The sequence below is a fragment of the Aptenodytes forsteri genome, unplaced genomic scaffold (genome assembly GCF_000699145.1).
Source record: "Aptenodytes forsteri isolate BGI_AS27 unplaced genomic scaffold, ASM69914v1 Scaffold155, whole genome shotgun sequence".
Lineage (NCBI taxonomy): Eukaryota > Metazoa > Chordata > Aves > Sphenisciformes > Spheniscidae > Aptenodytes > Aptenodytes forsteri.
Genome location: NW_008794446.1, coordinates 8,969,926 through 8,982,759, shown reverse-complemented (window position 1 = coordinate 8,982,759; position 12,834 = coordinate 8,969,926). Strand labels below are relative to the sequence as shown.

Here is a 12,834-nt window from a genome sequence, read left to right as displayed (position 1 = left end):
GGCCCGGCGTGCTGGCCGGGCTCTGCCGCAGGCCTGCGGGGGCCTGGCGGGCGCCGGGGCCGCGGTGAGAGGAGGGGCCTCTACCGACTGAAATTTCTCCTCCGTGTTTTCCAGTTAAACCTATGTCCATTTTAAAGCGTTTTTTGGTCCAGATGCTTCTATGACACAAACTTATGTCCTGTGGCTTACGGGAAAAAAAATCTCTTACTGAAAAATTCACATAACCCTTTTGTCTGTCTTAGTGTCCTAGTATCTCCCTCACCATAATTCAGCTGACGTGAGAAGTGCAGCCGTTTTTCCTGAAGAAAACCACCTCACCGTGTTTGTTTTGGGTCTGCGATCCATACTTGGGGTTCAACAACTGTGGGGACATGTCCACGTTTCCTTGCCTCCTCAGCAGCGCTGGGGGTGATAGGAAGCCAGGCCTCATGCTCCTACATTGCATTTGTGCTAAATTTCATTATGCTGACCCGTGTCAGTCGGCATCTCTGCTTTATTCTCTTTTAAGGGAAGGGAGTGAGACTTACCAGCATCTTTTGTTATACTTTTGAGTTTTAGGGGAAAAGAGAAAAAAGAAAAAATTCTGAGAAAATTAACAGAAATTAAAGTTTTATGGCACAGGAAATCTTTCTCAAACAGTTCTCCAGTATGTCTGCTTCAGCGTTGATTAAAGATTATCTTTCATTTGGGAGAATTTGTTTTGCACCGGCTAATTCTGAAGTACAGCAGCATTATGCTGTATTTTTGCACTGGCTTTGAATATCTGCCCACATCAGAGAATCCACATGGCAGTTCCTCCTATCACTCTATTTCACTCTATTTCAGACCTTCGGCTACACAGAGAGGAAAGAACCATATTTAAAAGCTGTAAAATCCACCCAGCTGCAACAAAACTCATCTGTGCCACAGAGCAAGCAGCCCCTGTGGAGGTATCAAACTACGCTAATTCCAAGTTTAAAAATTATTTTGAAATGGTTGGATGCAAACTAACCAAGTTTCAAGTCCATCTACGCATGCCACCTAGAAAGATATAAACTGGCTTGTAAGTAACTACTGCTTAATGTTTATACAAGATGGCAGGGACCCACATGTCGTAATTCCAGAACTTGAAATTTTATCTTTTATTTTGTCCCACTTTTTTTTAAAATATTTTCCCTTCAGAACTGGTGCATGCATTCCTGTATAACTACAGTAAGTCACCAAACCAGTAATGTGTCAAGCCCAGCACTGTGGATTCTTAGGAGTTGTCCTTTCTTGTGCAGAAGCCATTCCTGAAACGAACTGTCCTGCAACTGCAGTCATAAAAAAGGTTTATGCACATTAGGAATTTTTTTTATTTTGAGTTTTAAAAAACAGAGCTGACAACAGTAGATTAGGACAGTTTAATAAATAAACACCTGGTACCTTGTGACTGGGACAAGAAGGCATTTAATTCAAACTCTTCTGAGTATGGCTCTGAAGACTTGAGCTCTGTTTTAGCAGCTGGTCATGAAAACGAGCACAATGAGTTGTGCAATGAGCAGTTGTGTGCCTAATGAGGCCTGGTTTCCTACAGATACAACTAGTGTGATCCTACACCTTCCCACTGTGATGACTTCAGTAAAAAAAAAAATTTACTCAACTTTTAGGGAGACACCTAACCGGTCCCAACCTGCCCTGCAGTCCTACGTCTCCTTTTCAGCCCTCGGGGTACCTCCCTGGGTGATTTCTGTTTTCTGTTGAATCCAGTAGAAATTGGCCAGCAGATAACAACTTTATTAGGGAGGGCTGAAGGACACAGACATACAGCATTCATGGATAATGTGGAGTTACACGGCGGGTGATGGCAGCGGCTCCAGCGGGTCAGAGGTGCTGAACAGGAGGAACCCAGAGAAGGTGGTATCATCATCAGCGTCTGCAAACAGCCCGTTGAAAGTCTCTCCTTGGTGAGCCTGCAGCCACACCTCATCTCCTCCCTGTAGCTCGAGGATGGCAGCTCCCGAGGCCTGGTCCTCTCCACTCTGGTACCTGTCCACCGTGTGCAGCATCTTGATGCCGTTTTTAACTAGAGCTACTCGGACGTTCCTTGAGTAGACAGTGATGTGGTAGGTGAAATAGTAAACACCGGGGTATTTGCAGGTGAATTTGCCAGTAACTGAGTTGTAGTCATTTAGACTATTATACAGCACCTTGTCAAACTTGATCGGGCGATTCGGGGGGGGGAATTTGGTGGTGATTGTAAGGCCGACACTGAAAGCACTCCTTGGCAGGACTGCTGGGGCACCTACGTTCCCCTTATCTCCTCTGTCTCCTTTCAAGCCTCTTTCCCCCTGAACTCCTGGATTACCCTGTGGCCCCAGATCTCCAGTATTACCTTTAGGACCTGGGTTACCAGTCGGGCCAATTGGCCCTGGGAAACCAACTCTTCCGGGGTGGCCAATTTCACCCTTTGTCCCTTTTGGACCTATGGGCCCAATGTCTCCTTTTAACCCCTTCTGACCTTGCAGTCCCAGCTCTCCCTTCTGACCTTTGTAACCCACTGACCCTATAACTCCTTTTGGTCCCAGTTTCCCAGGTTGTCCTCTTTCTCCTTTATCTCCTTTGTTCCCTTTCTCTTCAACAGTCCCATTGGCTCCTAAATGAAAAAAAAAAAAGAAAAAAAAAAGACACTTTCTTGTCATCTTCCACTGGATTAGTGGGGCACAACATGAGTTTCAGCACAAAGACATATATGTGTAGGTGTGTGTCCTGGTTTCGGCAGGGATAGAGTTAATTTCCTTCCTAGTAGCTGGTACAGTGCTGTGTTTTGGATTTAGGATGAGAACAAAGTTGGTAACGCACTGATGTTTTAGTTGTTGCTAGGTAATGCTTACACTAGCCAAGGACTTTTTAGTTTCCCATGCTCTACCGACTGAGAAGGCTGGAGGTGCACAAGGAGCTGGGAGGGGGCACAGCCAAACTGGCCAAAGGGACATTCCATACCATGTGACATCATGCTCAGTACATAAACTGGGGAAAGCTGGCCGGGGGGGGCCACTGCTCGGGGACTGGCTGGGCATCGGTCGGTGGGTGGTGAGCAATTGTACTGTGCATCACTTGCTTTGTGTATTATTATTATTATCATATTATTATTATTATTGCTATTATTATTTTATTTCAATTATTAAACTGTTTTTATCTCAACCCACGACTTTTTCTCACTTGTGCTCTTCCAATTCTCTCCCCCATCCCACCGGGGGGCGGGGGGGAGTGAGCCAGTGGCTGTGTGGTGCTCAGTTGCTGACTGAGTTTAAACCACAACAACTGTACATACTGTACTCACTGTACATACAATTTCTCATACATTTAAGTGCAGGATAAGCATAACATCTGAAGAACCTGCTATTGTGTTAGAAAACAGGTGCCCTGGCTGAGAGCAGCAAGAATGAGCTCAAAGAAAGGAAGGTGTGATTTGTCTACAGGCTGATGGTAGCACTGACAGCTCACATCATCTCAGGCACAAGTAGCATCTGTTCGGACACTTGGTTTCAACCTTTGGTATACAAAATGGGGGAGATGGTTCACAATTTAATCAGAGGAAGGTTCTATTTGGACAACACCCAGAACTTGCTTGCCATGTGTTTCTGTGATTTCCACGTGATGGAACTTTGCTTGGGTTACCTAGATTGCTACTGCAGTGCAACTAAAGGCTTTTTGTCCTTGTTATTTGCTGCCACATGCTCCATTTATCCTTCATCCACTCTTGGACTGAAGCTCAAAGCCTTTGAAAATCCTCTGATTGCTGCACAAGGCTTTGAAGGTGAAGGTCTCCTCATGTAAAGGGTGTGTTAGCAGTTGATAGACAAAAGATACCATAATGATCATATACTCTATCAATCAGGAAAAGAAGCTGGTAATTTCTGTATAAGAGCCTCTGGCTTCTGATGTTAGGAATAATGCTGTATTTACAGTTTACTGTTCTCAATTTACAATTGAGAGTATTTAACAGCAGCAATGAACTGAAAACAGGTGAGGTTGTATGGTGAGCCTCTGGGAAAAGCAGCGTGGGTCCATCAGGACAAGGACACAGGAAAAGAAGGTAGCTTTGGTAATTTTAAACATTTCTGGCCTCATGTCTCACACTTCTTCCAGGACTGGAGTCGTTTCTAATAGACTGGAGAAAAGTCTGAGGGGTGTAGAGCAGCTTGTAATTACTCCCATGCAATGCATATACCGTATGTTATTTCTCAGGGTCAACTTAAGGATTTTGGAGAACCTGGACACTGTCTTTGGCAGGTTTCCATGCTTTTGGATATATAGAATCAGAATCATTAAGGTTGGAAGAGACCTCTAAGATCATCGAGTCCAACCATCAACCCAACACCACCATGCCCACTAAACCATGTCCCTAAGCGCCTCATCTACACATCTTTTAAATACCTCCAGGGATGGTGACTCAACCACTTCCCTGGGCAGCCTGTTCCAATGTTTCACCACTCTTTCAGTAAAGAAATTTTTCCTCACGTCCAATCTAAACCTCCCCTGGCACAACTCTAGTCCATTTCTTCTCATCCTATCGCTAGTTACTTGGGAGAAGAGACCGACACCCACCTCGCTACTCCTTTCAGGTAGTTGTAGAGAGCAGTAAGGTCTCCCCTCAGCCTCCTTTTCTCCAGGCTAAACAGTCCCAGTTCCCTCAGCCGCTCCTCATAAGACTTGTTCTCCAGACCCCTCACCAGCCTTGTTGCCCTTCTCTGGACGCGCTCTAACACCTCAATGTCCTTCTTGTAGTGAGGGGCCCAAAACTGAACACAATATTTGAGGTGTGGCCTCACCAGTGCCGAGTACAGGGGCACGATCACTTCCCTACTCCTGCTGGCCACACTAGTTCTGATACAGGCCAGGATGCCATTGGCCTTCCTGGCCGCCTGGGCACACTGCCGGCTCATGTTCAGCCGGCTGTCAACCAGCACCCCCAGGTGCTTTTCCGACAGGCAGCTTTCCAGCCATTCTTCCCCAAGCCTGTAGCGCTGCATGGGGTTGTTGTGGCCGAAGTGCAGGACCCGGCATTTGGCCTTGTTGAACCTCATACAGTTGGCCTCGGCCCATTGATCCAGCCTGTCCAGGTGCCTCTGCAGAGCCTTCCTACCCTCGAGCAGATCAATGCTCCCGCCCAACTTGGTGTCATCTGCAAACTTACTGAGGGTGCAGTAAGTTTATATACATTGTCTGTGTACAATTACTCTAAGGATGCACAAGTCCAGCAGCTCAGAGTTACTGAATTTGTGCAGAATGATGTGATGCCACTTGCACAATGGCTGACTCCCTGCTTTTATGCATAAGTCACTCTGCACATGTACTTCCATCTGACACAGGAGACATGCTGCGTATGCATAGATTGGCTAAACAGGTGAAGTATACAGGATCTCCTGTATTTTTAGGTGTATAACTTGTGTCTTCTAGAATTTCTTTTAAAAGTCCCTTTCCCTGAAGTTGCATACATAGCTACAGGAGCCTCACTTTCCTGAGGTAGCTGCAGATGTGGTGTCTTCCTCAGAAGCTGACAAAAGAATCAGAGATGGGAAAGGTAGGATAACAGGCTGAGTGAACAAGTTGTAGGGCATCAGAGGCAGTGGGATAATTGCAGGTGGCAAATTCCTCTTGGATTGTCAGCATATCTGTGCAGCCTCTACTACTTCTGGAAAAAAGGTTTTTTAACCTTTATGGTACTTTCGCTACAGCTAGAATGTATAGCACGTCCAGTGCTCACAAACACAAGGGCAGCAGTTGATAGACAAATAAATTGAAACACTCCTTCTCTGACCTTGTTCGCCTTTCTCTCCATTTGCACCATCTTTTCCTGGACTGCCAGGAAGTCCTGCTTTGCCTAGTACAGAAGAGAAAAACAGATTTTCATTAAACAATTAAATTACCAGAAAACTTGGGATGAATCCTTCTCTAATCCTCCCTCTTCAAGCCTGGCTAAACAGTAATGTAAAGAGTAGTCTTATTCCTGACTTTTAGTGGGTGCCACTGCTGGTACTTTTATCTTATGGAGAGATTGACAGAGAGCACAGAAACCTTGCTTGAGGACAGTGCTTTTTTGAGACAGAGGGAATCCTTGGCATAAAGAGGTGGGTTACTGAGATATGTAGAGGAGCTATACCCTGGTCAGGACCACCAATGTGAAAACCTTTTGTCCTGTTGTTGCCTCCATCCGTGGAAGATACCAGCAGGAAAAGGAGTGAGGAGGCCATGTTCATCAAGAAGCTTTGCAGGGACAGGAAGCCTAGTAGTGAAACAATGGTAAACTCCCCTCTCAAGAAGAGACATCTGCAGGGGTTTGGCCAAAGGTAATGAAACATTACAGTGGAATAATATTGCCCGTAGATCTGGGGAAGGCATTCACACTCTTGATCCCTGTATCTAGCATGACACGGACTTCCCACTGCTCTAAAGAGAGCAATTATAGAAGTCATTTTTGTAGTGACATCACAGGTGACCAAGAGATGTGTGATCGAAACTGGGATTTGCATCCAGAATGCAACAGAAGAAAAAAGAGCTGGCAGCTTGGATGTAACCACATTCCAAGAACAGCTCTCCGGCCATACAGGCTGGAGAACAGTTCTTTAGCAGTTTTCTGCACAATGGGCACAGTCCAGCATCTGCTGAAATTTCATTGACTTGGTAAGGAACAAAAGTAAGTCTCATGTATTTAACTGCAAAGGGGTACATACAATATAAACATACCATATAAAGAATGGTACAGTCACTCCAATTTGTTCAAACAAAGAGTAGTCAGTACAGTCATCATAATAGCTTAATTTAGGAAAAAAAGTTGGGGACTTAATCAGAAACCAGTTATATCATGTGATAACTCACTGGAGTAAAGTGAGGACCTTTATAAGATAAATGAAAATAAGTAAGCTCTAGATTTTCTATTTTTCAGACCTTCCTGGACCCTGCATATAGAAAGAGAAGGCAGTTAGTTGTATGTGCCTATTAAGAAGCTAATGGAATTTTTTTTGTTTGTTTCTAAGTTTTAAAAGGTTTTGGTTTTAGCCAGGCTAGGGCACTGAAAGCAGAAGGAGCACGTGAGTGGTTGCTTGACAGAGAACTCTAAATCATTTTATAAACAAGAGAGTTCAAAATAACTCTTTAGCAATCACTGAGGTAAATATGTAAGTTGGTAGATTTGTCTTCCAGTGGTCCAGGGCAGGCGATAAGCAGTGAATAACTCTTCATTGCCCAAATTATAAGTGCTGGTTATTTTTCAGCTGATCTAGTTTACTGTATAGCCACACAAACAGTTGTGGTGTATAAGAGAGTAGAGTCAAGTGGTAGGAAAAGGATCTGGTAGAGGATCCTGCCTATACCAGCATAGCCATCAAAGAACCGCACATCAAACTACACCTTCAACACTGATTCTGCAGCATACGCTGTCTGCAGAGGCATATACTTTTCTGGTGGAGCAGGTGATTCATTAGCTTAGCGGTCTGTTAAAAGCAGACGTTCCCACTAGCTTGAAAGACATAGTAAAACACTTTAGCACATTTTAAGTTAATTTCTTTTCGACTGTTAACCTCAGTTTGGTTTATGTACTAGATTATATACTCCACTGAAAAGAGCTGTGATTCACAATCCTTAAGATCAGCACTCTGTAGAAGGGTTTATCTGATAAGTACGAGTTTGATCCAGATTGATTTGTGCAGCTGAGTTAGCCAGGCCCACAATAACAGTGTTTGTGATAGGTTTATGCATTAAGCCATAATGCCACGGGTGTGATGCCACACAATAGCTGACCTGACATAAAGCCTGTTGGGGAAAATTTCCCCCCCCCCCAATTTTTGTGAACAAATCTGAAGCAGCAGATTTGCACTTGTCCTGTGCTTTGCATTCTGGGGTTGTGACACTCCAGATGAAGTGTTATATACCCACATGCCACAGATTTATCACCTTCTGCAACCCTGGCCTTGATATTCCAGCATGGATGCAAGGGTCATCGTTATGCTGAGGCTTGAAGTACTATGGGAATTATTAGCTTTAGGATGCTGAGATGATTACCTCTGTCTTCAGTATCACACACAAATCTCTATTATAGCCTGTCAGAGCAGAGATGAATCCTACACTGTTTTTCAATAGTCTCCATTCCTGAACTTCCCTCTAGTGACTTTTGAGTTACAGCAAGTAGGCACACTCAGAAGCAAGTCCTACAAATGTAAAATTTAGGTAAGAAAGAGAAATCTTCTTACCACTGCACACTTCTTATTACACCGAACAAGGTATCAGTTGTTGTTTTTTTTTTTACTGGGCTTGAAGCTCTTTACAGAAATACAGTTGCTATCTTAGAGATGTAGGAGTAGGTTTACAAGCTTTAAAATTTCAAATAGACATGAGAATATTTCCAAAGTAGAAGGTGAAGTCTTTCCGCTTTTGTTTTTATCCCATGGACCTGACCTCTTCATTGTATTCGCTATCTTACTTTCATTATTAGGTCTTTCTTTATATTTCCTTCTTCAAACAAGTAAATGACCAATGTCTGAAATGTTTTCTGAAGGCTAGGCAGAATAATCCCATTGATGCAGTGTGACTACAGACAGCTTCGGGAACTAATGGCATTGCATTTGATACATGAAATCATTCATTCTTAACATAGTACCTGTATCTCCCTTGTCGCCTTTTGAACCATCACGTCCGTCACGACCAGGTATGCCATTGTGCCCAGGATTGCCGGGGATGCCAGGATACCCTTGGGTACAGACGTCCTGTTTTTGTGTTTCTGCTGTGCTGACTACAATAGCCAGCAGTATAATCCAGCTTTTCATTCTTTAGATAGGTTATATGATTTTGGCTGAAAGATTTAAGAAAGCAAAAGTACATCTGCCTAAGTCTACCTTAGAAGGGGATGCAGGGTGGGGGAAGGGAGGAAAAAAAGGAAATGGGTTTTCATGGTGTCTATTGTTTTGTTTTGTTTTATTTATAGGTCTCTATATAGCACCAAGTACAGTCCTGGGGACTACTGAGTGCTATTTCAAATAATAATTTAATGGGAATATCAGCCAGAGCATCATTACACGTTTGAAACATTAACTCAGCTTTACACAATTTGAAATATTCCTTAATTCCCTGTGATTTGGAGCATCAGGTTCTGTTTCATATTTTCTCATGCAGTATGACTTGTGGAAATAAGTGACTCTGCAAAGGGAAATTTTGGTGCAGGTAGATGGTGAGCAGCTGAAAGTCACAAAAGCTCTGGGGAGCTACCCTTGATATCCTCAGGATCTATCCAGCAAACAAGAAAACAACAGCTCAATGCATCCCATAGAGTTTCACACTGTTCTATTTAAACCATGAGTGCATTGACAAAGCCCAGATTTCATGGATTTGGCTGAATCTAACCCAAATTCAAGATCATAACAAAAAAGCAACTCGGGCAAAAGTGATCTTTCTTTTTTTTTCCCCCCAGCAATTACAGCAAGGAATATACAGTTGCAGCAGCTATATGTCGAAGAACTTCCAGTGACCTGCCTTACTCCAACCAAAACCGTGAAACCCCAATGTCTGGCAAGTCTACAAGGAAGCGTGCTAATAATAATGTTGTTGCTGTCCTAAGCCCAAATTGGCAGTCAAAATTTGAAGTCTTGGGGCGTGATTCAGGTAGGACCAGTGATCCCACATTTGTACACAAGCATTCATACAATGTCCTGTTTCTCTGAGCTGTAGTTTTGCTTACATAACACATAGGCATTCTCCTTGGTCAGAAATCTCATTGTAAACAACTCTAGCCAGCACAGTGCCCAAAGAGGAGCTCTTTCGTGGCCATTGCAGCCTTTCAGAGCCATCCAGAAGCCTGTCTACATCTTCCAGCATCCTCTTTTGTATTTCAAAGACTTCCTACCAAATGGCACCTTATGCATTTGGAGTCTGTAAGGAAACCCTTCTTCTCTCTGGACTCCAACCTTTTATCACTGTTGGCCATTAATAACCCAGTATCTATCTAACAGCTTCTTAAGGGAAAAATAATATAATTGAGCCAGTCAAACAGCTCATAACCAAGAAGAAGCAGAGGTCTTAATGCCCGCTTCTCCATCCACATTTCTCCCTGCACCTACTCGTGACTGCACACTTGCACCTCTCATCTCCCAGGAGCTGTCTCTGGTGCCACAGGAGGTGAGCTAGGGCAATTCAACCCCCTAATTCAGCACAAAGCGATCATCTTTTTCTCTTTTTTTTTTTTTTATTGGAGTTAGTCATCTACTGGGTTAATAAGTTGAATGACCTGAGGGGGTCAGAGCTGGAACAGAGTGAGATGAGGGCAAAGATGTGAGGGATCAAGTAAGAGAGTTTTTTGGCAAAAACAAGTCTTTAGTCTGGTTCTCCCCCTTCATGTAACTGTGCTACTTGGAGTCCAGCTTGTATTTATCCTTTCATTAGAGTGTCCCTCCTATATAATGTCTTTTAATATAGGCCCACTGAAATATATTAATACTTAATTCTGGACACAACTGGTTTAAGTGAGTGTAAGAGCAATTAATGGGCAGAGATTAGACTGAGGAACAAAAATCAAATAGCAACACAATGCCCATTTTATTTGGAATTAATATTCATAAATGTCTAATGCACAGAAGCTTGGGCTATATAGGTTAAGTAATTATACAGGTAAAAGTGATAGAATGAGTAAATTTTACGTAATTGGCTTTTTAATTTGTTCTTTCATTAATGAGAACTTAATACTAAGATCCGTATTCCTTTTAAAATATTAACTAGCATTGACTAAAAAAAGTCTTCTGTTTATTCTCTTCACCACCATTTCTCAGTCTTATGAAACAATGCACACAAATACCATGTAGCAAGAGACTAGTATATTCTCAATAAGAATAATCACACCCTGTTAGCAATATTAGATCTAAATATTCTTTTAACTTAATTTATAGAGGAAGACCTTAATTTTGGGACATGTTCCTTAATCTTTTTCTTCTGTCTTCAGAAAAGTTCCCCATTTTGCAACAATTATTGGAAATATGATTTATGGTGCCTTTGCCAATGGTCTATAGAGAGATGTTTGATCACCCACCAGCAAAATCCCACTTTGCTGCTGCTGGTTGGCACTAAAGAAAGTTGAAAATAGATTAAACATTTGCTACTTCTGAGCTATATAAACATTTGCTGCCTTAGTCAAAAGACTCCAGAAGAGTGCAAAAGGAAGAAGTGCTCTGTATGACGCTGTTAGGATATGATGCACCCCATGGAGAAGTCTGACAGTCCTTGTGCACTGACAGAACACCTGATTCCCAGTTGTCTAAGGGAGTGTTTTTTGTCTAAGGAATAGACAGTTTGGTCCCCGTACATGCACTCCTCTCCACAGGCTGACAACATCAATATCATCATCATCACCACCACCATCATCACGTATATAGGATCTTTGGTCTTACCTCATTCACTTTGTACTTGCAGTGTTCCTGGGCATCTTTAACCAGAGTATAAAAGCTTCATGTAAAGGAATGCATGCTTCAAATATGTGCCTTGAGGACAAGTACTTGTTTGGTCACTAAATTCTCAAAGGTCAGTGATTTAATTTTGAGAGCTGTTCAATAATTAAAACAGAGGTTTAAACTGGAATCTTCCTATTTATTCCAATATTAAGCTGAAGTGCTCTGTACTTTGGCTTTTACCACTGTTACATGAAAGTAAATTGTTAAAATGGATTAGCAAGGTGGGTGTCAAGTCTCTTCTCCCAAGTAACTAGCGATAGGACGAGAGGAAATGGCCTCAAGTTGCGCCAGGGGAGGTTTAGATTGGACATGAGGAAAAATTTCTTTACTGAAAAGAGTGGTTAAACATTGGAACAGGCTGCCCAGGGAAGTGGTTGAGTCACCATCCCTGGAGGTATTTAAAAGACGTGTAGATGAGGCGCTTAGGGACATGGTTTAGTGGGCATGGTGGTGTTGGGTTGATGGTTGGACTCGATGATCTTAGAGGTCTTTTCCAACCTTAATGATTCTATGATTCTATAATAAGGCTTTGATTTGCCTGTTCCATTATACAAATACATTATACAAATGTTAGCCTTTGACAGCTTGGTTGGTTTGCAGGATGGAAGGCATGTCTCGTACCATTATTGTGCTGCAAAAACATGTAATAAAGTTTGTTTCTGTGTCAAGCAATTTACAATGGAATTAGGGACAAAAAGACTATAGAAATTAAAAATAACAATGCTGTGAACGTGGCATCACAAATATTAGATGATTGTGGAAAAGAAGTAACGAGGTTGAGTTAAAGTAAATAAATGGAATGACAAAGAGAGCTTTTCATGTGTAATTAGCAGGCTTTCCATCTAGCCATTCAAGCATCAGTCAAAGCTATTGTGCTACTAAATTATGTATTATTGGTAACTAAATTTGAAGAAGCCATAACTTGATACTCACCTGTGTCTTCTTGAAACTACTGAAACTGCTGCTGTCTAAGGACTAGTGGTAAGCAACTGAGCGTATCATCAACTCCTTAAATGGTGATCATTTAATGGTGATCAAATGGCTTTTTTGATCATGGGGAGGTTTACACGGCACCGGGCCTGCTGGTGACAGACGGAGTCCAGCTGTCTCACAAGGGAAAAAGGATCATGGCTCATGAATTGGCAGGGCTCATTGAGAGGGCTTTAAACTAGGTTCGAAGGGGGAAGGGGATAAAACCAGGCTCGCTAGAGATGAGCCTAGGGGTGGCGTGCCGATGCCGGGGCGAAATCGATAGCCCAGCTCAAGTGCATATACGCCAATGCACGCAGCATGGGCGGCAAGCAGGAGGAGCTGGAAGCCATTGTGCAGCGGGAGAGATATGACTTAGTCGCCATCACAGAAACATGGTGGGGTGACTCTCACG

General features: G+C 42.9%; 2 protein-coding genes across 2 annotated transcripts in view; both read right to left on the bottom strand.

Moving 5' to 3' along the window:
- MIPEP (mitochondrial intermediate peptidase) overlaps positions 1-430 on the bottom strand; it is an 82,196-nt gene extending 81,766 nt beyond the window's left edge. Inside the window, exon 1 of the mRNA XM_009290288.1 lies at positions 314-430. Within this exon, the coding sequence (XP_009288563.1) occupies positions 314-430 (117 nt within the window). The remainder of the gene's footprint in view (positions 1-313) is intronic.
- Positions 431-1,808: 1,378 nt separating this feature from the next.
- Positions 1,809-8,783, bottom strand: LOC103908013 (complement C1q and tumor necrosis factor-related protein 9A). Its single transcript, XM_009290287.1, has 3 exons — positions 8,618-8,783; positions 5,783-5,845; positions 1,809-2,614 (listed from the first exon to the last, which is right to left on the bottom strand). Exons 1-3 carry the CDS (start codon positions 8,781-8,783, stop codon positions 1,809-1,811), a joined length of 1,035 nt encoding a protein of 344 aa, XP_009288562.1.
- Positions 8,784-12,834: the final 4,051 nt, after the last annotated feature.